A 24,964-nucleotide genomic window follows, 5' to 3' on the forward strand; every position below is an offset into this window, starting at 1 on the left:
TGAGGGGATAGCAGGTAAAAGTGATGGTAAAGGGATGTAGTTTAGCTTATGTGGAGTTGCAGTGTCACAATGCTGCAAGCTGCGTTACTCAGCAGAGAGAGTACATTGTGATATAGCAGGAGTGGGCAAGATACAGTCCGGGGGCTGGATTCAGCCCACAAAGCCGTTTAGTCTGGTCTGTGGCCCACACCACTGGACCCACAGGCAGGGAGCAGCCTCAGGGCTCAGAGCAGCTGGCTGCTCCATCTCCCTCTCTGTGCCGAGGGAAGAGGAGGAAGGTTTACGCACTGCAAGCCACCTCCTTCACCCAAAGTCTCTCTCAGACCCTACACCCTCTCCTGCATCCCAGTCCACTACCCCAACCTCCCTTCTGCACTCAACCTCTGTCCCAGACCCCACCCTCCCTCCATAGAAAAGTGCAGCCCTTGACCACTTACCAAAATTTTGGAGTGCCACCCCCATCAAAAATTATTGTGCACCCCTGTGATACACAATAATGTACACTCTTTTGCTAACACACATCGGGGAACAGTTCATTGTGACGTGGTGTTGCATTAGCTTTTTCCAGCAACAAGGCTTTTACTGTACCTTGGGCCAGAAAACAACATAGGCAATGACTTCCAGTATCAAAACCCCTTCTGTATCAATTCCTACTTTTTTTTTTTCCCCTTGAGGCAATCTTTTTGTCATGCAAGATTGCTCTATCAAGAGGGCTTCCACGAAGATAAATGAGAGTGACTGCAGCAGGGCTTCAGATGCCTCCTTGAGTTGTAGAAAGATGGCAGATTGCTGACGGAATCCATACATTAGTTAGTGTATATCTGCCAGCCTGTGTGTAATGATGCTCCTAATGATTACAGAAAGCTCCTTTGTAGCCAGTTGGCACTGGCGGGTTCAGAGATTCTGATGCCATGTTCAGAGTCATTATGTGTTACTGCCTTGTTTTGGGAAGTCCCTGACAGCTTAATGCCAAGGGGGCAATATCTGACACAGTTATGCTGTTCACATAGGAATCTTAATTTTAGCTGATGTAAATGTGAATTTATTTCCTTGTGTTTCCAGGCTATCTTCAGTAAGATCCCCATTGGATTCATTCCCCTTGGAAAGACCAGTACCCTGAGCCAAACTCTCTACTCTGAAAGCAGAAACCAAGTTGAGTAAGTTTTGCATGTGAGAGGGAGAGGAGATTTGCTTTTATTTTTGAGGGGGAAAATGCTGCTGAATAGTTTGGGTTTTTCAGATCTTTCTTAAGTTTGTTCTGTTATCTCTCCTCCCTTTCCCGCTGGGTTACACAGTGATTGGTGGTCTTAAGGACAGGTTTTTGGGAAGGTGGATGAGCATGCGAGTCACTGAAATTTAAAGGAAATTTAAAACTCAGACAGGAAATATATATTTTTTTAGGAGGCACAATTTTTCTGTAGAACTCTGAGCCTCAAGACATCCTTGATAATGAAGCTAGTCAGAGGTACAATAGACAAAACAACCCAGTGGCTTTGGAAAAAGGGTACATGTTCTTCTGCTTCACTGTATAATCTAATATTTGCCTATTGGATGCTAAGAGGAAACTTCCCCAGTATGTAGGACAGTATATCCCATATATGCCCACTGTAGAGCTTCTTGTGCTTTCCTCTGAAGTATCTGTTTAAGATTCTTATATTCACCAGGAGACATTCTTATATTCACCAGGAGACAGGATAGTGGACAAGCTAGATAATGGGTGTGATACAATTGGGCAATTACTATATTTTTTCATTTTGCTATGTTAAATATAAGTTTATTTTTCCTGTGTCTTAATTTTTTTATTAACCACCTTTTCTTCCTCTCGCCACATTTTTCTACCTTCCAGTTTCTCCCATCCTAATGAATGTATTCCCTTCACTATGAGCTCTGTTCACTCTTGTCAGAGTAACTCATTATTATTCTGCTTTATGGAAGCCTTGCTGGTAACGGTCACACAGAATGCCCACAAGCCAACTGGCATAGCATCTGATCCTTCATTAAAACTCCCAGAGTTCTTTGCAGCTCAACAAAGTAGACAATGCTCTTGACAACAGTAGGATAAAAATAATTTATGTTTGGGCTTTGAAGAAGCCATTTGAATTGAGCAATCTTAATGTCCATTGATAATGAATTGCCTAGATGGGGACCACAATATGTTGATGGAGTTAAAAAGAATTTATCGATGAGCCGATTAACAACCCATGTTAGTGACAGAATCTAAATGCAGATGTAAGAATGATAAATAGTAGCACTTTAGATATTTGGACATTGGTTCCTCCTTTGCTTATTGGACTTTAAATTTTGAGCTTAAAAGACATAAAGAGTAAAGAATGAATTAATGGAGAAACTCCTGTTGACTTCAGTGGATATTGATTTGATTCAGTGTGTTATATTTGTGACTTTCTTGAGAAACGTGCACAACACTGAACTTGCGTCTTATTTGGTGATTGAAGGAGAAAATGTACCTTAAATCATGTTTAAGAGGCTCCATGTACAGATCTGCTTGGGGTTTTAAATAATTAGTTGAGAGAAGCTTTGGGGCCACGTGTCACGGCTTAATATTAACCATGGTGGATGAACAGCAGCCATCAGCAGTGGCATGGAGGCCGAGTTAAGACTGGTAATAATCCTGGCCATGATATAAGGCTAAAGAGCATAGACCAGATTAATTTAGTATAGTAATATAGATTAAATCCCTGAATCATTTTTTATAAATTATACCATCCACCAGCAACAATATTTTAAAATGTCTCCCATGTTTTATTCAGTCATTGTCTTATCTTCAGTACCAACAACATCTATGCGAGGAAATAGGTATTGCACTCCCTTGTCCAGATAAATGCACTGATATACGGCAATAGCACCAGTAATATGCACCTATATTTTGACGGTGTTCAGTCCTGTGCACAGACCCCTGGCACATTCTCTGCTTGCCAATAGCAAAAGAAATTTCCAGTTAGAATCCTTTCTGTAGAAGGTGCATACTCCTCAAGAGTAATTGGATGATGAATCTCTCTGAAAAAGTTACACTGGCTTTTGTCATTCATTACTTCTGACTCCTTTTGTTTCCCATCCCATAAGAAAATGGCACACTGTTAGATCTTTGGGGCTGCCTAACACAGTGGGGTCCTGATCTTGATCCGTCTCTAGGTGCTACTGTAATGTAAATAAGTAAAACTTTTAAAAGCTCATGCGGTTTTTTTGTACCCTTCTGTTTTTTTTTTTGTTTTTTCAGATGCATTGCTGGTGCTACATTGGCCATTTTGAAGGGAGAGACAGTTCCACTTGATGTACTGCAGATCAAGGTAAAAAAATCTATTCACATTTTTAGCTGAAAACAGTATTCTTAAGGCTTTTCTATGTGTTTCTCATGTAGTTTGAGCCATTCCATTCTTCGTAGGCTATGTTTACACCTCATAGAAAGGTCAGAAAAAGATACGCAAATTGCAGACTGCAATTTGCATATATTTTTCTGCTTTTCTGTCGGAAGAGGTTTTTCCAAAATTTGGCGTGTCTACAGTGCCAAATTTCAGAAAAACCTGTTCTTTCGAGCCATCTCTTCTTCCTTGTAAAATGAGGTTTACAGGGATGGTGAAAGAACGCGTCCACTTTTCTGAAATTTTTTTCAGAAAAGCAGGCATGTTCCTTGGATGTGGCAGTGCTTTTCCGGGATACCTCTGGTATCCCGGAAAAGCGCTGCAGTCTAGACATAGCAGTAGTATTGGGGGCATCCTGTTAGATAATGTTTACACAAAAATATTCCCTTTCCAATCAGTAATGTCATGATTTAGTGCTTATGACGTTAGCCGTTATAGTAGAAATCATCATCTGTCCTTCTAATGGGCTAAGGATGATAAAGACTAGTTGACTATCCGATAAGCAAATGCTTATTGGATAGTCAGTTGACTAGTGGATTCCTCCCCCTTGCTGCCTTTATCAGATAGATGCAACAAAGGGGAGGGAAAAAGGGGTACTTCAAAGGGGAGCACTGCACAGTTGAACCCAGCTCAGCTGTGCGGCACTTCCCCTTTGAACGCTGCCTGGGCGTTTCAAAGCGGCAGCCAGACAGCTGATCTCGGCTCAGCTGTGCGGCGCTGCCTCTTTGAAACACCGAGGCGGCATTCAAAGGGGCAGTGCTTCACAGCTGAGCCAGGGATCGGCTGTGCAGCGCTGCCCCTTTGAAACACCAAGGCGGCGTTTCAAAGGGACAGCGCCGCCTGGAGCCTGGGGTCAGCTAGGAACTCCCCAGCTGATCCCGGGCTCCGTGCTGCATTTCCGCGGAACCTGGGATCAGCTGGGGAGTCCCTAGCTGACCCCGGGTTCTGGGGAAATGCTGCGCAGAACCCACAGTCAAGTAGGGAGTCCCCAGCTAACCTCAGGCTCCAGGGGGCATTTCAAAGCTGGCATGCCCATGTGCAGCCTGGAGTGAGAGGGACTTCCCGCTGGCCCCGGGCTGCATGCTGTGTTCTGCGTTCCTCCTTTGAAATGTACAAGAGCCCCAGCAGGGGGTCTTGTACATTTCGAAGGAGGAATGCGAAAGTGCCTATTGACTAGTCAAGTAGTCGATGGAAATTCCATCCACTACTCGAAAAGTAAATTAACTGCAATTTAACATCCTTATAATGGGCTGCATACAATAAAGTGGGATATTCTCAGCAAAAGCACGTATTTGGGTGTATAAAAATGTTGTTGGGTGGCTGAAAGTGCTTGACTGAATAACTTGCAAATGCTGTTATTTCTGGAGGAATGGGATAATAGTCTGAATTGATTTTAAAATACATCTTGTGTGGCATTGGGATGAATAGCCTGCCATCTTGGAAAATCTGAGACTGGAGAACCTCTGACCATGCCTAACACCTTTCTGAGTATCTCCGTTTTCTGGTATATCTGTTGTGTGAGCTAACAGCTGTCTGGAGCTGGTGCTTAGAGGTGCTGTGGAATACTCTTTTCTTTGGGCTGCTGTTATCCACAAACTGAAATAATCCTTGCTAGGTGTGCAGTCAAAGCAAATTACTGGCACCTTGGAAACCTTCAGCTGTGATTTCCTCTCTATTGGAGTAGACAGAATGTACCACTTGAGCTTTGTCTAGCCCGCATTGCTGCAGGCTATTATAGGACATCCTTGCCATGAAATTTCACTTCTGGGATTGATCATCGATTAGCTGAATTTGTGTTTTTTGGTTGCAAAAAATAATGTAAATGTGCCATAATGTAAATAATGTAAATCTCTCTTTGTTTTTCTTTACAGGGAGAGAAGGAGCAACCTGTGTTTGCAGTGACTGGATTAAGATGGGGATCCTACAGAGATACAGGAGTTAAAGTTAGCAAGTAAAGAAATACTGTGTGTTTTGTAACTCTGTTTTTTTTTTAATACCACTTAGTATTTCCCCTTCAGACTTTTGCAATGGAGTCCAAAAGAGGACAAAGATAGGCCCATTCCTTAGCATTGTACAGTAATAAAGTATAAGGCATTTCAGTTTTCCCTTTCATATGCATTTAGCATTTTACTTTTTGCTGACCTGATTTTGTGAATGGTAATGTCACACTTGCCCTGTGAGGTCCGATTCTGGAAATTCTTTCACAGACAAAGCCAACAGGATAAGCATTTTCCTGAGTCCTAGAGGAGTGACTATGCATTGGGTTTCATCAGTCGCCAAGGAAAAGGCGCACACCCCCTCATTCAATGTAATTCAATTCCAGCAAAGAACTTCAAGTACAATAGGAAATGTCCTTCACTTCCTGCCAGGAGTGGCATAGAATGTACCATCTGATCACTGTTTCGTGATTACTAAACTAATAAATGCTGGTTTTGCTCCAAATGAATAGCACTGAGCTGTAATGCAGCTGTTGGGTGCCTGGGAAGCAAAGGGATGTGCTAGTTCCTGCATGAACCACCTGAGTCAGCAGATGCAGGGTTAGAAGTTAGCAGAATGGGGTGACAAGGCCTGTCTTGGATGAGAGTGTTTGTCACTAGAGGAGCAGGAAAATGCAGCAATTGGTGAGGGTGAGAAGGTGCTTGCCATGGTGTCACAGAAGAGCCTCTTAATTGTAGCCCCAGATTTCCCGGGGCCAGTAGCTAACAGGCTGCGTTCTTTTCTCCCCTAAATACTCACTAGCTTTCCTAGCTGTGGCTAGGCTCCCATGTCATCACTCCTTCTGACACTGTGTCACCCCTGATCTTTCCCAGGCAGTGATCTCTTTCTGCAGGACTTGGTGTGCTTTAGACTCTGTATTGTGCTAGTGGCCCAATGGGTAGGTAAAAAAGAAGGTGCGAGCTAAGGCATAGCACAGATGGAGCTGAGCCACAAGTTAAGCAGGGATGGGACGGTAAGTGTGGATTCCCTGATGGTTATCTTTCCATTTCAGTCTAGACACTGTCCCATGGGATGGCCATGATGTCTTTGGTCTTGTGTGGTGGTGATGGTGGTAGTTGTGTCGCGGTTGGGAGGGAAGTTAGGTGAGTCAGTGGTTTAGTGGTAACAGTGTAACACGAGGTGTGGCAGGATCCTGGTTGAAGTTTGTGGAAGCCTATATAGAGTTTAGGTCTCCTACTCTCCAAAGGAGTTCATATGCAATGTCAATGCTCTGGGTGTGTCATTAAATGTCATAGTAGGTAACTGTACTGATATATTGAAGTACTTATTTGGGGTGAGAGCACTTTCAGGCAAATGAACATTAGGAACATCTGTTCCTTTAATTCTGAAGCCAGTGATTTCACTTCCTCCATCCCATCCCTTCCTGCAGCCTGCCCAGATGCATCCCAGCAGCTATTGACCAGGGGAGCCTGAGTCATTCTGGATTGTGTCAGATAACTAGGTAGCACTGTGCTGTGTCTCCTGGTCCCACCTGTAGTGCAGGTTTGGTAGTGCATGTCTCTGATCTGGACAGCTCAGCAATGGCACATGGGACTTAAGGTACGACCCTCTTCTTGATTCTGCCCCTGCCTTGGTGTGTAACCTTGAGCACATTTCTGTGGGCTGCAGTTTCTCCCTCTGTAATATAACAATACTGATTATATTTTCACAAAGCACAGTGAGGACAATGAATTAAAAGTGCTAATGATTACATCTCGCTGCTGTTTTGTTGTGGGAGCTAAACATCCTGTGGTGGATAAGTCAGTTTTGTTGTATCTTGAAGTCAAGTCACAAGAATAAACTTCAGTGGAAAGCAAATGTATGTACTTTGGCATGTGCTGCATTCATGAAAGGCTTTACCCAATGGATCCTGAGTGTTCTCATGAATTTTGCCTTGGTTCTTTTTAGATACTGGTACCTTGGGCCTCTGAAAACCAAAGCAGCTCACTTTTTCAACACACTGAAGGTAAAGCATTAGTGCATTACTAAATAACAAAAAGCAGCAAATTATACCTAGCAAGGGGGAAAGAGAGGCTGTGTGTGTGCATGGTATATTGAGCAGTATTCCACCCATTATAATGCCATCACGGAGTTCCAGTAACAACATAAACTTGAGAGGAAAATTCAGCTCATTTGAATAGCTAGAAGCATGAAGGACCTTAATTTTGTGGCGCTCTGAGGGGGATATGTTGTTTCTTACAATACATTGGAAAATTCCTGCTCTGAGGGCCTGCTGGAACCACATTCAATCACTAGAGGGAGCAGATAACCACTTTTGAAGCTTGAGAGAGGCTGGTGCAGCTGATAACTAGTAGAGGGAGCTGAGTCACCTTTCTCCAGTTTGTGTTCAGGCTTCCTTATGGTAACACTTCACCCTGATTTATTCATCTGACATTAAAAATGCCTTTAATTAGACTGCATGTGAGTGTTGATAATCAGAGGCTTTCAGGTGTGGTGAATTGAACACAAAGGTTAATTGCTGATTTTTCATTTTCAGATGCTTTAAGGGGTGGTACGAAACTTAAAATCTGATCTGTGTTGAAGACCATGTATTTCTGATCACACTGTCCTCCTGATTCTCTTAACACAGAGCTAGGAGACCTTTTTTGGGTTGGGGGCTACCGACCCACAGAAAAATCAGTCAAGGGCCTTTAAATAGTCACAAGACTATTTTAATCTCTTCTTTTTTTCAGAGTCTTGTTATGCTAGTAATCATGTTCACTTCCCAACTCTGTATCTTTCCTGTCTCTGCTATACCCCTTCTGAAATGGGATGACCATAATTGATCACAGTATTCCACTTGAAGGGCTTACCATGATTGTGCATAATAGCATTACGGTGACTGTTTTGCTGTATTCTAAAATGATGGCTCCAAAAAATAGCAGCTTTTATGGTGTTTTGAGCCATAATAGTATCTCTTCCAAATTCCTAAGTTCAGGGCCCTGTTTTTTTCCCAGGATCATTAATATTCTTATGCTTATACTGCTCTTCCTACACAATTCTGTCAGTCCTATTAATGTGACCAGGAGCTACGATGGAACTTTTCACCATGCTCGGAGGTATGATAGGAAGGGGCTCTACATCATGATTCCCCTGATCCAAAACAAGCTTGTCACTTTTTACCTCACACTCCTCAACTTTGTCCAGGGGAAAGAATAGGTGACGTTGTGCATGTGGGCTATCCGCTGAATTTCTGTATTGTGTTAATTCCAGTACCAAGCCAGCTGGCATCAGTTATTCTTTCTGAATTTAGTCTTTCAGAAATTAGTTTAAAAATGGTTGTAAATGGTATCTCTAGTGTTAGCCTCAGGCACTATTTGCAAGCTAACCTTTTATTTTAGCTTCTAGGGTTGTGGCATTAGAATCAGAAATATCAGCGTGTAACAGACCCCTTCATGGATACAAAATTTGTGTCCACCTCCAATCCATACATGGGTCTGTGGAGATCCATTGATTTGCAGGATGTGGGTCCTCGTGCATCTGCAATCTGCAAACATGGTCTGCAGGGCTCTCCCAACACTGTGCTATATGTTAGAGTTTTGTCTCAAATGTTTTGTGAAGTTACTGGAGCTGCCTCTGTGGCCCTATGGTTAGTTCTGTGTGTTGCCATGTAGAAGAACCTGATTTCTAATTCAGATCTCACTCTCTATCATCCTCCTGTTGTAGAGGCAACACATACTCAGCCCTCTGCTGGGGAGGAAATATACTTCCTAGGGAGGACTAGAATAGGATCTGAAGTCCTGTGTTATCCTCCCCAGCTGGGAGAATTTCTGCTCCCACGTGGGAATCTAAAGGTTGGAGAGCCTTACAATGGGCTATGAGGAGGTGGGATCTTTGGGCTGTGAAGGGAATGTAACTGTCACCTCCCACTCTCTCACACTGCATAAAGAGATGGTTGCTCACCAGAAGGCCATTTTTCTTCCTCCTGTTTCGGTAAATCCAAGGAATGGCCTCAGAAACATCAAGCTTCCCTTATGTATTTGGGCCCAACCAAAAGACCCCCCGAGGAGCCAGAAGAGAAGCCGTCCAGACCATCTTTGTTTGTGAGGATTTACAGGAGGCTTTCACTGTACTGGGCGTCTCCCCAAGAGGGTAAGCAGTATGTGTGTGGGTACTGACTCAGAGAGGGGCTTTATTCAACAGTGCAACATCCAATCAGGCTGGAGCAGACCCAGTCTGAGTGCGCTTTTATCCTTAGACTCCACTGTAGTTTATGAATGTTGTCCAGGTTTCATTTCTAGGTTTCACCCTTTTTTTCCCCACTATATCCACCATCCCTAAAGCTCTGTCAGGCTGCTTGCAGGGACACTGTCATTATTGCTAGCTTGGGAATAATGGCATTTAGTAAAGGGACAGAGAAGTACCTTCTGTGCTCTGACCCTCTCCCAGCAAACACCTACAACATGAGCTTCAGCTTATTAGCTGGGCCAGCAAATGCAAGTACTGACAGGAGTGAGACTCATTCACTGAACTAGTAAGTTTTGGGCCATCTTGATGGCCTAGATTTGGCCCATGATCCTGCCCCTTGGGAGTTCTTGCTACTTAGTTCCTGGCACAGCAGGGGGTGGGAGTGTCTCACAAGTCCCAGGAGGGGAGGTGCCTTTCATGCACCACTGGTATTGATGGGCTTCCTACCCCCGTTCACTTCTTCCAGGCCAGAAACCCTTCAAATGTAGAGGGGAGCTAAAAGAAGTAGTATGTGGAGGGCATAGGCTGTGGCAGAGACAGGAAGAACTTGTCTTTGGGAAATAAATACTAGCATAGCATCCTGAATGTCACAGCTTTTTTTTGTTAGAGTGGGACCACATCCCTTTAATAGATTTCTAAGTGCTCCTGTTCTGTGAGCCCGTGAGACCTGTCAGTTTGGGGTCACTAGGAGCTGCTTTTAAAGCTTTTATGCAATGTGCTGTCACCTTAACTTTCCAGCCTCAGCCCCGACAGCTTCCTTCTCTATTTGTCACTTTTTAAATGCTAAGGAAACAAAGCCTCTGGAAATAATGGGACAGAGTAGTTTTGACTGGCATTGGTCTTTCATATTTCACAGCAGTGGAACACTGGTCTGTGTAATTTACTTTCTGACTAATGGTCTTGTCCCTTCTGGCCTCTCAGAAATCCCCCAGGAGATGACCCTGGAGCCCTGGGAAGAAATGCAGCTGTCCACCATTGAACTCTCCATCACAACTCAGAACAGGCAGCTTGACCTAACAGTAAGTGCACAGTTTAAATCAATCCCTTTCCATACTGAGCACGCCTTCCTTGCTGAACTCCCTCTGCAGCTACACAGAGTAAATTGTAATTGAGTATGGAACTGCAGAAGAATCCAAGAGAGGGATGGTGTGAAGGGTCATTGTGTAGGTCTTGCAAGGCTGGATTGCAAAACCTAGGTTGGGGCTGGGTGGGTGGGTGTGTGTGTTAGTTAAATAAAAAAAATCAGGAAATTTTCAGTAACCAAGGGAAATCCTAATGCCTTCATGGCAGGAATTATCCACGTCCTCTCCTTGCCCCATAGAAAAGTGGAGATGTTGTTTACTGATGCTGAAATGAAGCAATAAGCCTGGATGTGTGCCTGGAATGTTGGCCCTGTCCTTCTGCCAACTGCAGAGTGAAGGACTCAGAAGGACAATGGCCATTTTAAATGAAAGAGGATAGGAGCTGGCGGTAGTTGTTTGTTTTTGTGAGGGGCAGGGAAGAGGCAAGTATAATTGTCCCGGTGAGAGCCTCCTTGGCGCAACATGCAGTTGTGTATTTCAAGTGCCCCAATGCCAGCTCTGGCTGGAGTCCTTGTGTTACAGCAATGAAATCACAGCAAAGATTTCTGGGTTGATTTAAGTCTTTAGTTCTGAAGTGCTGAATCAACATTGTGATCAGAGCTCCTGGTTTGTGGGACCAGAGAGAGAACAGGCAATTTAGGGAAACCTTCCCTGTGCTGCAGTGCCGGCCTGCTGACAGAGGGAGGAGGGCAGGCAGGCAGGCAAAGGGGCCAGAAGCCCCAGGTCCTTTAAATTGCTGCCGGAGTGCTGTGCTGCATGTTTTGGGCGCTGTTAAGGGCTGGGGGTGTGCCACGCTCTGGGTCGCACTGAGGACTGTCTGGGGGCCAGCATGCTGTGCTCCATGCGGTATGCAGGGCTGGCTGCCCCCACCCTGCCCCTTACACCCAGGGCCTCGCCCCTTCCTGGAGCAGGAGCTGTCCCCATGCATACCTTGTCCAAGGGCCCATGGAGGCTGTCAGTGCCCTGGCTGCTCTGCCCCCAACATGCCACAGTGTGGTGGCGCAGGGGTCGTTTAATTTCCATGCAGCCTTGGCTTCCCTGCTCAGACTACCAGCAGGAACTGGACTGAAGGTATCAAATCATTTCAGACTAGCCACTGAACAGTCCTTGGATGGTAACCACCTTGGGCACTACTGAACTGGACTGGATTTGAACCGGTGATCTAAAGTGAAGAGCTCACTGTTCCATTACCATAATCCCGTCCCTCTGCTTGCCGCTTCATTTCCCTTCCCTTTGCCTTTCTGTGCAGCAGCAGCAGCAGCAGCAGCGCTAGGGGCTTTTGACTTGTTAGTGGGGATGGGCATGCTGTCCCTACTGTAGTCATCAGTGCCACCCCATGAGTTGGCCATCTTTTGGGTGAGTGGCTGGAGGAACAAAACAGTTTACCTACGTGCCGCTTCACCTCGTTAAATAAGCATCTTCTTTATCCTGTCTTATTCCCATCCATATTGTTCCCTTTATGTCATCCATGCTTTTACGCTCATCCCTGAGACCATATATAATGCTCATTGTCCATCCCCTGCCTCCAAGCCTGAAGGGACTGGATAGAGACCCTCTTTGGAATCTGTCACATTGGCTGATTACTCAGCCATAGGCACCTCAAATGAATAATATCAATAAAAATGAGCCATTCCTTCCTCCTTCCTACCCCAAACTCAGGCCTAATCTATACTAGATTGAGTGTACTGGTATCTGTATAGGTACAGCTATATCAGCCAGGTCTTCTAGTTTAGATTCATCTTATATAGGTGGAACTTCTCTGGCCTGGCATCTTAGTGACCTGATCTGTGCCAATCCAAAGAATTTGCCAAACCATCAGAGATTAGTATTATCTAGCAGCATTACCAACATTTCCACTGCTTCCTGGGCTCTGAGAAGACATGTAGGGGTAAATTGGAGCTAACTACAGCACAAACACTGAGGGTATGTCTACACTACCCTGCTAGTTCGAACTAGCGGGGTAATGTATGCATACCGCACTTGCTAATGAAGCCCGGGATTTGAATTTCCCGGGCTTCATTAGCATAAGCGGGGAGCCGCCATTTTTAAATCCCCGCTGCTTCGAACCCCGTGTAGCGCGGCTACACGGGGCTCGAACTAGGTAGTTCGGACTAGGGTCCTATTCCGAACTACCGGTACTCCTCGTGAAACGAGGTGTACCGGTAGTTCGGAATAGGCACCCTAGTCCGAACTACCTAGTTCGAGCCCCGTGTAGCCGCGCTACACGGGGTTCGAAGCAGCGGGGATTTAAAAATGGCGGCTCCCCGCTTATGCTAATGAAGCCCGGGAAATTCAAATCCCGGGCTTCATTAGCAAGTGCGGTATGCATACATTACCCTCCTAGTTCGAACTAGGAGGGTAGTGTAGACATACCCTGAGAGAGTCAGGATGGGTGGCTGTAAACAAACTTTATGGGACTGTGGGAAACTTGGCCATGCTTATGATAAGCGGACATCTGGCTAACTAAAATCATGCCGGACCACAGATGTTCCCAGACCAGATTGCCGGACTAGAGAGGTTCAAACTGTACTGTCAGAGTGCTTTTTCCAGTGCAGCTTATACCAGTTTCATAGATGAGATAACTTCTTTGCCAGTCTAGCTGAATCTACACTAGGGATTTTGCCATAAGAGAAATGTTAAAAAATCACTCCCCTGACCAACATTACCATAGATCCAGGAGTAAACATTCCTAGTACAGGCTTTATGTAAGAGCATGTACCAGTTGAGAAATCAAGACTATGGTTCAGCTATGCCAGGAATTTAAAGTGAAAATGTGAATTTTAAAGTGAATTTTGACCCCGATTCGACCTTGGCAATAGAAAAGCTTTTACAAAATCAAGGACCAAAAGAAATACTTCCATCATTGATATATTTAACTCCATTGACTATTGTTTTTTAAAATGAATGAACGTAACCTCTTGCATCTCTTGCTGGCTACACATTGCAGCATTGTGCTAGTACGTAAGAACCTGAGCGAACTACTGAAAACTGAAGTCAGACTGAATAACCTGCTTTCATCATACTAGTTGCATAGAATGCAAAAAACCCCAACCCCTGCCAAAAAAAAAACCCCAATGGCATAAACAGTAAAACAATAATAAAAATGGTTTAATATTAGGGCTGTCAATGGGCAGTAATGCCTGCGATTAACGCATGTTAATCACAGAGAGGGGAAACCAGCATGAGCTGTTTCAGAGACCATCTCTGGTAAGGCGCAGTAATGCAAACTGCCACCAGAGGGCGCAAAGAAAAAAGAAGCAGTGAGATAGGGGGGGAAAAAACCTTAAGAGGTCCCAACTCCAAGGGAGAAGTAAACAAGAAGTAAAGACCCTGACACTCATCCCTCTTCCCTCCCAGGTGACCATATTTTTTAAAATAAAACAGCATGGGGGAGGGGGGCCTTGTCTAAGCCATCTTTCCTCCTCCCCTACCCCCCAAGCAGGGCTCACCCAAGCCACCCTCTCTTTGCCTCCTGGGGCTGGGACTGACCCTTCCCCACATCTGATTCTGGGGCTGAGTCCCCCCCCTCCCAAACTCTGCATTGCCCATGGTCTACCCCCCGCCCCAACCTAGGGGCTTACCCCTCCCCTGAGCTTGGGGGCTGACTCTGAGCTCTGTGCCACCTGAAGTTGGGGGCTGAGCTCCCCCATCTTCCCCCTCCCCCCCCCCAAAAAAAACCCTCTGCACTGCCCACAGCAGAGTCTGTCCCTCTCTGGCCCTGTGCCACCCACAACTGGGGCTGAGCTAAAAAAGGACTCATTTGAATAGGGACACAAATATATTGATTATATAGAGGAATTTATTGAATTATTCCAGACATTGACACAGTTCTGCTGTGTTTTCATGATCTATGAGGATTAGAGCTGTCAGTTGATGTGTGTTAATGCCTGCGATTAATGCAGGGCTGGATTAATGCGTTAATTTTTTTAACATGTTAATTGCAGGCATTAATGCTGCGCTGCCCCTTTGAAGCACCAGAGCTGCGCTTCAAAGGGGCAGTGGAACACAGAGCCCAGGATCAGCTGGGCACTCTGGTGTTTCCAAGGGGCAGCACTGCACGGAGCCAGGGTCAGCTGAGAACTCCAGCTGATCCTGGGCTTCCGTAGAGCTGCCCCTTTTGAAATGCCAATTGACAGTCCTATTTATTATTTTTTGTTGAATACGTGATGTGGTGTTTGGTACAGAATAATGGTAGGTCAGGAATCATTAAATATCATTTCTAACCTAATGCTGACCATTAAGTGAGGAAAAAATAAATTTTTCTCATCCCTTACAAAAAAACCAACCAACCCTCTTTTCTGTGGGATAGTTTGGGATGTGGAAATGGGCTGTCTTAAAGAGGGCTTCAAGCACATGCTTCAGTACAGAGGATGTGATGCTAGAGAAACATTCACAGTTTGGTTTCTGAATCTTTTCCATAGCGCACAGAAGATTTCATGAATATTTGCATTGAACCGGATACAGTCGGCAAGGGAGACTTCATAGATAGAGGGTGAGTAATGAGGAGGCTGCTGTGAGCTAGATTTTTTTTTTATTTTTTTTTTTAGGTAAGTCACAAAAGCGATTGTGTTGGCCATTATGTTGAGAGGACAAAAGTGGGGTATGGCTTGTGGGGGTTCTGGGTTTTGTGTGTTCAAATCCAGGTTTATATTATTTTGTTGTTGTTATTTTGAAAGCAAGAGCCAGTGTTGTGCGGCTGGAGCTCCCCTCCCTACCGTCTATGGTTTCTGCACTAATCTTCTTTCCCCCTCCAATACTGATTGATATTGTTATTGGCATAACACCATCAGGAGGCTAGGTGCTTTAAAGACAGGCAGCCAGGCAACATCCCTTCTGCATCCCTACTGTTCATCTAAACAGCAAGATTTCTGCAGAAGAAATCAACATGCTTCTATTTTAGTGTCAGGATTCTGTTTTTAAGGGAAGGGGTAAAGTGCTTCAGTCCCTTATCTCACTAACACATCTCTGAAGAGAGGTCTCCACTGGAAAAGCCTCTTGGAAGAAGAGCATTTTAAGGAGGGACTTGAACAAGTAGAGTGGTTGCATGGGCAGACCAGGGGTTCCAGGCATGGGTACCTGGTACAGGGAAAGCAGTCTGGATACTTCTCATCACCTTACTCACCACCTCCCTTCTGCTTGGGATGCCCTCCTGTGATATGTGCATTTCTTTTATTCGTTAAATGAGCTGCTAGGAGGCATAAGACACTGATCTGATCTTTCCTACTTCCTCTAAGCATCCGCAGTACCAAGTTTACCACATTATTACTCCTTGTTGAAGTGGAGTGTGATTCCTCTAGGGGGGTGTGTCTAGACTACATGCCTCCTTCGATGGAGGCATGTAGATTAGCCAGATCGGAAGAGGGAAATGAAGCCGCGATTAAAATAATCGCGGCTTCATTTAAATTTAAATGGCTGCCCCGATCTGCCGATCAGCTGTTTGTCGGCAGATCGGGGCAGTCTGGACGCGATGCGCCGACAAAGAAGCCTTTCTTCATCGGCACAGGTAAACCTGGTTTCACGAGGCTTACCTGTGCCGATGAAGAAAGGCTTCTTTGTCGGCGCGTCGCGTCCAGACTGCCCCGATCTGCCGACAAACAGCTGATCGGCAGATCGGGGCAGCCATTTAAATTTAAATGAAGCCGCGATTATTTTAATCGCAGCTTCATTTCCCTCTTCCGATCTGGCTAATCTACATGCCTCCGTCGAAGGAGGCATGTAGTCTAGACACACCCGGGCAGGGGAGGGCAATAATTTCTAAAAGGGGGTCACCCTGCAGGAGACTTCTCATGCTCCCCTGCCTACAAAGCCTGATTGGCCTGGGGGTGTGGGAGTGTGTGAATTCTTCACCTGCCCTCAGTGCGTAGAGACAATCACCAGCTGTTTTAAAATAGCTGGTGGTTCCCTCTAAGGGCTGCAGTGGGAGGAGACTTGGTGCGCTCCTCCTGCCCCAGACCAATCAGGGCCTGGGGGTGGGGGGGAGCATGCAAAGTCTCTCTTCTCCTGCCATGGCCCTGCCAGGGGCATGTGGCAGCTACACAGAACCACCAGCTGTTTTAAAATAGCCAGCAATTCCCTCTGGTGCTGCATGCCCCTGGCTGGGGAAGGAGACTTTGCACATTCCCCCATCCCCAGATCTCAATTGGCCTGGGGGTGGAGGAGCAGCAGGGCGGATGCGGGCCAGATCCACTGGCTTGTTAGTCGGCTCCAGCCCACATAGGCTCCTTTGCCCACCCCTGCTCTAAAGGACCATCACATGGAATCTCCTGCAATATCAGATTCTGCTTATTCCAGCAGGCTGGTCTTTTGGGTACAGCTGCTGTTTTCCCATCCTAGAGCTCCCTCTAGTGAAACCAGATAGAAAGGTGTGAAAATGCAGTACGCAGATTTTAGGTGTCACATAGTTACTGCACATCTGTATCTTGTTTTACAGTATTTTAATAGCAGCAACAGGCAACTTATTTGAGCACTCCACATTACCTCAGTGGAAACAGTATCTTCAGAACTATGAATATATAATTCTTCATATGGCATTAGGTATAAATTGCATCCTCCATGTTGACTATAGGCTGCCTGCTCTTTGAATCTGTGCTGTACAGAAATGTTTGATACTGTTACCATTGACAGCAAAAGGAATCTGCCTTACCAGAAGAGGGAAACAAATAGGAGATTGTGGTCTTGTCTGGAACATCTCACCACTAGGAAGGTGCCAGCAAATCAATGGAAAGTCAGAAAACCATTCGCAGTCACCAGCACACCCAACACACACTGTTTCCTGTATGTCACATTCTGTGACTGCAGTTACACAGTCATGCCTTTGAAGAATGTAAATCCATGCAGCTGGCTGCATGTACCCAACAGCTCTTTTACCCCGGCCCTACAATTCTGAAGGTAAATCAAGAAAGAGAAAATAGAGAAGGTTTCTTTAGCCCTCAAAAGAGAAGACTGGTTTATAAAAAACAAAGCTGAATCAAACCAGGACCCTGGGAGGGACACCAATAGAAAATGCCACCTGAAGGAAAGCTCCCAATGGATAGCACCATCAAAGCCACCTCATCACAGAGTTCCTACTGCCAGCCACCAAAGCAGAGGAGCTTGTCTTTCGAAGCTTTTGAGGAATCATTTGCATAGAGGAGTTTTGTCCCTTTTTACCTAGCTAGGGTGTTGGTTGGAGATGTTTGTGGAAGTGCATTTTTGTAGGCATTGAGGTCAGTTTAGTATGTATAGGGGATAGTGTGTCCCTCCCTTCGATCTCTCTGAGAAACCAGAAGTTGGATTGAGAATGAAGGGGCAGAGTCTGTTGTGGGTACTTTAGAACCTGAAAGGAGAGAAAGCTGAATGCTGTCAGATTGCAAAGTGAGACTTAGGTCATCCTGTGCACTTGAAGGGCTCTGGGACTGTAGGTCTGAGACGTGGATAATAATTAACCTCTGCAGCTAGGATGAAGTCAATATTTAGGTTGAGGAGAAGTAAAAGTGATTAAATCATAGCCTCACTTGAAACTGCTGTTTTCCTTCCCCACTTTCTAGCTTGAGCACTATATAAAATGATTGAGCTTGGTTACCAGGTGAAGTGAGGCATTTCTCCATTGTTCATTTTGATGGATTCCTCATAACAGTTTAGCATTGGCCATTGCCAGAGACTAGGTAACAGACTAGGTGGGTAATTGTTCTCTTTTGGCATGTACAGCCGCTCCCCGAGTTACGGATCAACACTTGGTCCGTAACTCAAAATGTTCGTAACTCGGATCCCATAGAGTTACATGGCGACTGTGCTATTCGTAAGTATGGATCGCTGTTCGTAACTCGAATCCGCATTTACAACCACTTTGGTCGTAAGTGGAGGTGGTCGTAACTCGGGGAGCAGCTGTATTTCTGGTTGGTGATGTGATTCAGGGAGTAGTCGTGTGCGTGTGCACACAGTTTAGCATATATAGGGGGATATCATTGCCAATGAAAACTGTTATTGTTAGATATTTTTGTTGCATTCCCAAAATCACGTAATTCTTTTGGGGACGCTTTCCTGATTCTGTATTTGTATGACTCCATTATTGAGAGATGTTTGAAGAACTCCTCTTTCTTTCTTATCAGCTTGTTACACTTTTTGTACCTAATAAAAAATATTGAACAGATAATACTGTAGCAAATCCACCAGTTTCAGTGGAATTAGCCATGATTATTCTGGTCTGCATCTTGAAAGCCACAGACTAATGAAGGTTGGGACTGTGTTTTTCTGTTTACCTACCTGTCTGTGACATGTGGGAACAGGAGGCGGCATGCAATCATCCGTTCTCTTTTGGAGTTTGGGGTAATTCACTCTTGTACAGGGGGCCAGCAAAAGGCCTGGGTGCCACTGAGGCTCTCTAAAGAGCACATAAGTAAATGGGACTTAAGGGATGAGCTTAATGCTTGATAAATGAACAATACAAAAGGATCTGAATATGTCAGAGTATTATTTGTGCCAGTTATAGAGGAAGGATGAACCCAAAGGGCAGTGTGCTAGCCTGGGATGGGGAGACCTGCATTCATGTCCCTGCTCTGCCACAAACTTCCTGGGCAAGTTGCTTAACCTTTCTGTGTCTCCATTGCCCATGTGTACAGTGGGGATGATAGTACTTCCCTAACCACACTGTAGCCACATAAAGACATTCAAGATTGAGGTGCTCGCATACTAAGGCTAATGGAGGACATGTAAATACAGAAGAGACAGACTAATTGGCTGTGTCTAGATTGGCCAGTTTTTCCGGAAAATCAGCCCCTTTTCCGGAAAAACTTGCCAGCTGTCTACACTGGCCACTTGAATTTCCGCAAAAGCACTGACTTCCTTCTGTAAGAAATCAGTGCTTTTTGCAGAAATACTATGCTGCTCCCGTTCGAGCAAAAGTCCCTTTTGCGCAAAAGTTTTGCGCAAAAGGGCCAGTGTAGACAGCTCAGATTTGTTTTCCGTAAAAAAGCCCCGATCGCGAAGATGGCGATCGGGGATTTTTTGCACAAAAGCGCGTCTAGATTGGCCATGGACGCTTTTCCACAAAAAGTGCTTTTGCGGAAAAACGTCCGTGCCAATCTAGATGCTCTTTTCTGAAAATGCTTTTAACGGAAAACTTTTCTGTTAAAAGCATTTCCGGAAAATCATGCCAGTCTAGATGTAGCCATTAAGTCTGCGCAAGTGCACATTTTATTTAGACTAGGTAAAATAAATGGGTTTTGTACCTCCAAACAGGATTGAAACTAATGGAGCAACCTTCGTTTTATGTTATGCTGGTGATAAAGCCAGAAGAGATTTTGTCAAACACTAGCTTAAAACCCCCCAGTACATCTGAGTCTAGTTTCTGTATTCAGTCACGTAACTATTTACTGACTGGAACAATACACTGCAGGAATGATGCCCACTTACCTGCAGAGCTGCATCACAAATGTATCCTATGAAATAGTACAGTGGACAGATGCTGCTCAGGACAAACTCAGAACAAAGGTCAGCAGTGAGGTACATTGACAGTTATGTGGCAGAAAGCAAGATCTGCCTTCAGGGAGCACTAACTGTCCCACATGACTGCAGCCACAAAGGCGTTCATATTTTCTTTCGAAAGGAGAAAATGACATTAATAAGCACTTGATGACCCTCTATATGTCTTGTGCCCCTAAGCATGGTTGCTTCTGTTGGAAGCTAATATTTCTTTTTCCTTGTTTGATTTGAATAGGAGTCAAAAGATGTGTGACCCCCAGTTGTGTCTTGAAGGAAGTCAGTGTGTCCAAGCCAGCAGATGCATCCTGCAGCTTCCAGAGGTGAGAAGCCTGAATTATGGAAGGCTGAGTAACTTGTTTCTCAGTGCAACTTACTAAGAAATCTTGTCTCCCAGCATTGACAGACAGTCACGCTATCCTCATTGCTCCAGTGCAGCAACTCAGTCAAATGGGGTCCCAAAGTAGGGAGTCGGGTATCACTACTATACCTGTCTTCTAACTAATGTAGGAACTGTGAGATCCAGCTCCAGACCTGTCCATCCAGCCAGTAAAAAGCTTCAACACATTAGCAGTGTGAGTACAGGAAAAGGCCTCCAGCTAGGGCTCACATCTTGGTGTCTGCACATCCCATCTGCTGGCAAAGCTCTACGCACTGAAATCTTTAGACTACCAGTCCAGAAAGAGTTCTGTGAAAAGATGCAGAGCAGCAGTGTGGGATTATGAAGATCCCTGCTAACTGTGCTGAGGCCAGGAGGGAAATAATAGTCAAAAAGGCTCTACCAATATTAATCCCAAAACCTTAGATAAGTTGGCAGCTCTTACACTGATGAATTGTTTGAGCAAACTGATTTTTAATTGCTTCCTAAAAGTAAGGCAGCAGGGTAGATGTTAGTTTGGGTTTAACATCCCAATACATCTTATTGAGAAGACTAAACTCTGAATTTGCAGTTGATCTAGAAGATTGTCCACATCTTTAGCTATTATAATCCTCTTTAGAGACCTCATCTGCTTTGTGGAGAATAAGGTCCGTACCCTGGCAGAGTTGCCCATCCCAGGAGTTGAGAGAATCTTTGGCACTCTGCTCTACTGGTAAATTCCTCACCCAAACAACCAGACTGAATAATGAATGTTTTCATTGGCCAGCATCCTTGTTCACATGTGGCTTTGACATCACAACCTGTGGTTTTAAAAATACATGAAAAGACTGTCCAGCTCAAGCGTGGATACAGTGAAGTATAAATAGGGGGTCGGTTAACAAGACAAACTCTCTAACTGCTGATGAGGCCTTAGTAACAGAAGGCAAGCATATGCTTTATGTACAAAATAGTAAACCCCTTACCATGTTGATGGACTGGCATTGATAGTTTGTGATTTTGTGTGTCAGTGTTAAAACATAGGTGTGAGCGGGATTGTTTTGAACCAAAAACGTCTGTCCCTTAAATTTATTTTCCAGCCTCAAAGTTAGCATTTCACATTTCTCCACTGCTTGTCAGTGTAATAGTAAAGAGCTGTGCTGCACTGAGGAGACTTATGGGTGTGAATGAATACAATTAAAAATACCAAGAGGTGTTGGTGAGGTAGCATTTATCATATAAACACTGTTTCCACTCCATGTCCAGAAAACTCAGCCAAACTGGAAGTAGTAATTCCAAGGGCAAAGAATCCTTAAATCTATATAGGGCAGAGCTTTAAGGTGATCTAACATTTAAGTTACTGCCTAACTGCCAATTAGTACTAAATGAGGTATTTTAAATGGCAGTTGGTTAATATATTATGTGCTCATCAGTTCTTTGTGTACAGGTGAGACTAAACAGGCTGGAAGGCAGAGGGGTTTAGCTTGACTCAGGCCCCGTAGAGAACCCAACTATACTCTTAAGGGGAGACATAAGTGGGCCCAGGTACCACTGTTACAGCACCACAGTTTGACTTGCGTTTGATTCTACACAGGGCACTGAGGGCTCCTTTGGCATAGACAGTGAGGAGTATGAGGCCATGCCTGTGGAAGTGAAGCTGTTACCTCGGAAGCTCCAATTCTTCTGTGACCCTAGAAGGAGAGAACAGATGTTCCAGCCAGCAGTGCAGTGAGAAGTCACATCAGAAGGACCAACCTCATCAGGATCTTTGGGGTCATTCCTGAGTGTGCTAACCAGATTAACCTCCTCTGGTCATTAGTTACTTGGCTGGTAAATACCCAAGGCCATGGCACCCTGGTGGGAATGGCTGCTTTGGCATGGAGCGAAGAGGTAAAATGCATAAATTTGACTCTGAGAAACAGATTAAAGTTAGTGGTGTCTTTTTTTAAAGAAGCCATCACTGTTCCATTTACAGTGCTACAGGTGAGTGCTGTAAGACTGAACTTACCATTCTACTGCAAGTCTGTACTAAAGTGAAAAGAAATACATGTCTGTGATTTTGAGAATTTGGAGCCATCTTTCGTACTTGTGTTTAGAGCAGGGAATTCTGGGATTTATGAAAAAACTATGAACAAGCTGCTGTGATAAATGGGAGCTTATGAAATTTAGGAACTGCTACACACGAACAGATATGTGGATCAGCTAGTCTGGTCTCCCATCTCCTTTTATCAGTGGTGGAGGCTCCCGGGACAGGCATATAAAACTTACAAAAAACCTACATATTGTCTTGCTGTATCGGTGGGCAAGAGATATTCCTCGTGACCTCAGCTTATGCTATTGAAGTGGGGGAAATACTGTTACAATAAAATTGCAACGTCAGATACTAAAAATCTTCCATAAGGAGAACTTATGACTGGAGCTCATCCCCAAACTTAGAGGATTTTGTTCCATTCATAGTTGCAGACTATGGCTGCAAAACAAACCCTTTGCTGGTTGGCTTCAGCGTGTGAACATTTATTTTTTAGATTGTCAAAAATATTTAGCACCACAGAATTCTACTAGTTAACAACACCATATAACATTAGGCCTTTGAGCCTGTTTAGGTATGTTGCTTGCTAAACAGGACTCCTTTTGTTCTTGCATTAGGATAGCATATAAAAAGGAGTAATGACCTGCTTATGTATTTTGTGGGGCCTGGACCTATCAACTGAGTAAACTCAGTCCTAGGTAGGTAATCCATCCCTGCCTGAATGATGCTGTTGATATTGCCACCTTTATCATTTCTGCAACACTGTGCTTTTCAGTGTAACTAGCCCTGCTAAGAGGGTTTTTTGCTCAGTGTGGGCTCCAAGTTAACATTGTTCTCTTGAATGTGCACCACTACTTCCTCCTGCCACCAGCTTTGAAAAATCATTAGGAAGCCTGGTATGAGGAAAGACTACCTGGGGGTATTTTGTTCTGGTGTTTTGCTATCCCTTTTCTTCTCTGTTGCACAAAATGCTATGCATGTGTGGTCACTTATGGGGCCACCTCAGTTGCTCAATTCACCACCCCCCGTTATACAAACAGGCAATAGTTTGGTTTCAGCAGTCAGTGAACTTAAAGGCTTCTGGCCTCTGCTTTCCTCATGAAACAGTAATAAGTAAGTATAGTCCAGGGCTAGAAAAACAAGAACAAAGTAATGTTAAAATGTGAGCTTTAATAGTTGAAAAACAAACAGATGAAACCCTGCTGTTGTAATGTACCAGCTCCTCTTGGCCCCTCAGACAGGTTCAGCTCTGTGGAAACAATTCAACGTTTAAAAGCCTGTGCTGCTCTTTTTACTGAGAAATAAAAGTGTCACTGAAACCGTACAGCTTGCACCATTGCAGCTCAATGGTCGTGCTGGAAGCCACATTCCACTTCAGTTACTCGAATAGTAAAGGAATAACTTCAGCCATCCTCCGGGGGAGCAGAATTCACCTGTCTACCAAGTGGACGGTTAGAGCAATATGGTTTAGTAAAGAAGGAAACTGGCTGAAACCCCCCTGCAGAGTTTTGCTAGATCTGTGTCTCCCTTAAGAGAGCACAGAGGAGTAGTGGCCCAGTGGTTAGGATGCAAGCCTGGGATTTGGGAGAACTTCACTTAGTTCCAACTTCCTGGCTGACCATAGCCACACCACTTACAGAAAGACTCAGTGTCCTAGCTGTAAAATAGGGTAAAGGTACCCCTTTCTGACTATCAGCCCTGTGGAACAGACACATAGGCCACTAGGGGAAAGGCTGTTCAAGATCTGATTGAAAGGCAGCTTAGGTGAAAATGATCACACAAGGGCAGAGTTCATGATTTGAAGGAAGGGTAGAAGGAAAAACAGCGCAATATAGGGAATGGATTTCAAGGAGGCAGACTTTAGCAAACTCATGGAGTTAATAGGTAAGATCCCATGGGAAGCAAGTCTAAGGGGAAAAATGTTTCAAGAGAGTGAGAGCAGTTTTTCAGAGACATTATTAATGGCACAAGAGCACACGATCCACTGCATAGGAAAGATTAGAAGCATGGCAAGAGCCCACCCTGGTATAACCTGGGGTTCGGGCTATAACAAGTGGAAACCAGGTCAAATTCCAAAGAATGGTAAGAAACATTGTATATAGGGCTAAGATTAGAAGGGCCAAGGCACAGGACAAGAACTAACTATAGACAAAGGGTAACAAGATGACATTCTACAAATACATTAGAAGCAAGTGTAGGTCTATTATTCAGTTGGGGGTGGAGAGGGAGTTTAGTAACAGAAAATGTGGAAGTGGCAGAAGCATTAAATGACCGTTTTCACCAAAAAGGTTAGCAGCAATTGGATGCCTAACATAGCCAATGCCAGTGAAAATGAGGTAGGATGAAAGGTTAAAATAGAGAAAGAACAAATGAAAAATGTCTTCAAGTGATCTTATTAAATTCATCCTAAAATATTTGAGCAGTTGACTGAGGAGATAAGTCTGTAAAAGACTGATACCTGTTTAATTTGAGAGGAGATATGTAAAAGGCTGTTACAAAA

The 24,964-nt window shown here is 44.5% G+C and overlaps 1 protein-coding gene across 5 annotated transcripts in view; it reads left to right on the plus strand.

Annotated features, from left to right (window-relative positions):
- Positions 1–22,507, plus strand: part of AGK (acylglycerol kinase) — a 56,984-nt gene extending 34,477 nt beyond the window's left edge. For all 5 annotated transcript variants that reach the window (XM_006133374.4, XM_006133375.4, XM_006133376.4 and 2 more), the window contains 9 exons: positions 1,063–1,157; positions 3,236–3,305; positions 5,249–5,328; positions 7,263–7,320; positions 9,299–9,446; positions 10,464–10,561; positions 15,046–15,116; positions 20,319–20,403; positions 22,030–22,507. In XM_006133374.4, coding sequence (XP_006133436.2) covers positions 1,063–1,157; positions 3,236–3,305; positions 5,249–5,328; positions 7,263–7,320; positions 9,299–9,446; positions 10,464–10,561; positions 15,046–15,116; positions 20,319–20,403; positions 22,030–22,167 — 843 coding nt within the window. In that variant the 3' untranslated portion in view covers positions 22,168–22,507. The remainder of the gene's footprint in view (positions 1–1,062; positions 1,158–3,235; positions 3,306–5,248; positions 5,329–7,262; positions 7,321–9,298; positions 9,447–10,463; positions 10,562–15,045; positions 15,117–20,318; positions 20,404–22,029) is intronic.
- The last annotated feature ends 2,457 nt before the right edge of the window (positions 22,508–24,964 follow it).

The sequence above is a fragment of the Pelodiscus sinensis genome, chromosome 1 (assembly GCF_049634645.1).
Source record: "Pelodiscus sinensis isolate JC-2024 chromosome 1, ASM4963464v1, whole genome shotgun sequence".
In the NCBI taxonomy this organism is placed as follows: domain Eukaryota; kingdom Metazoa; phylum Chordata; order Testudines; family Trionychidae; genus Pelodiscus; species Pelodiscus sinensis.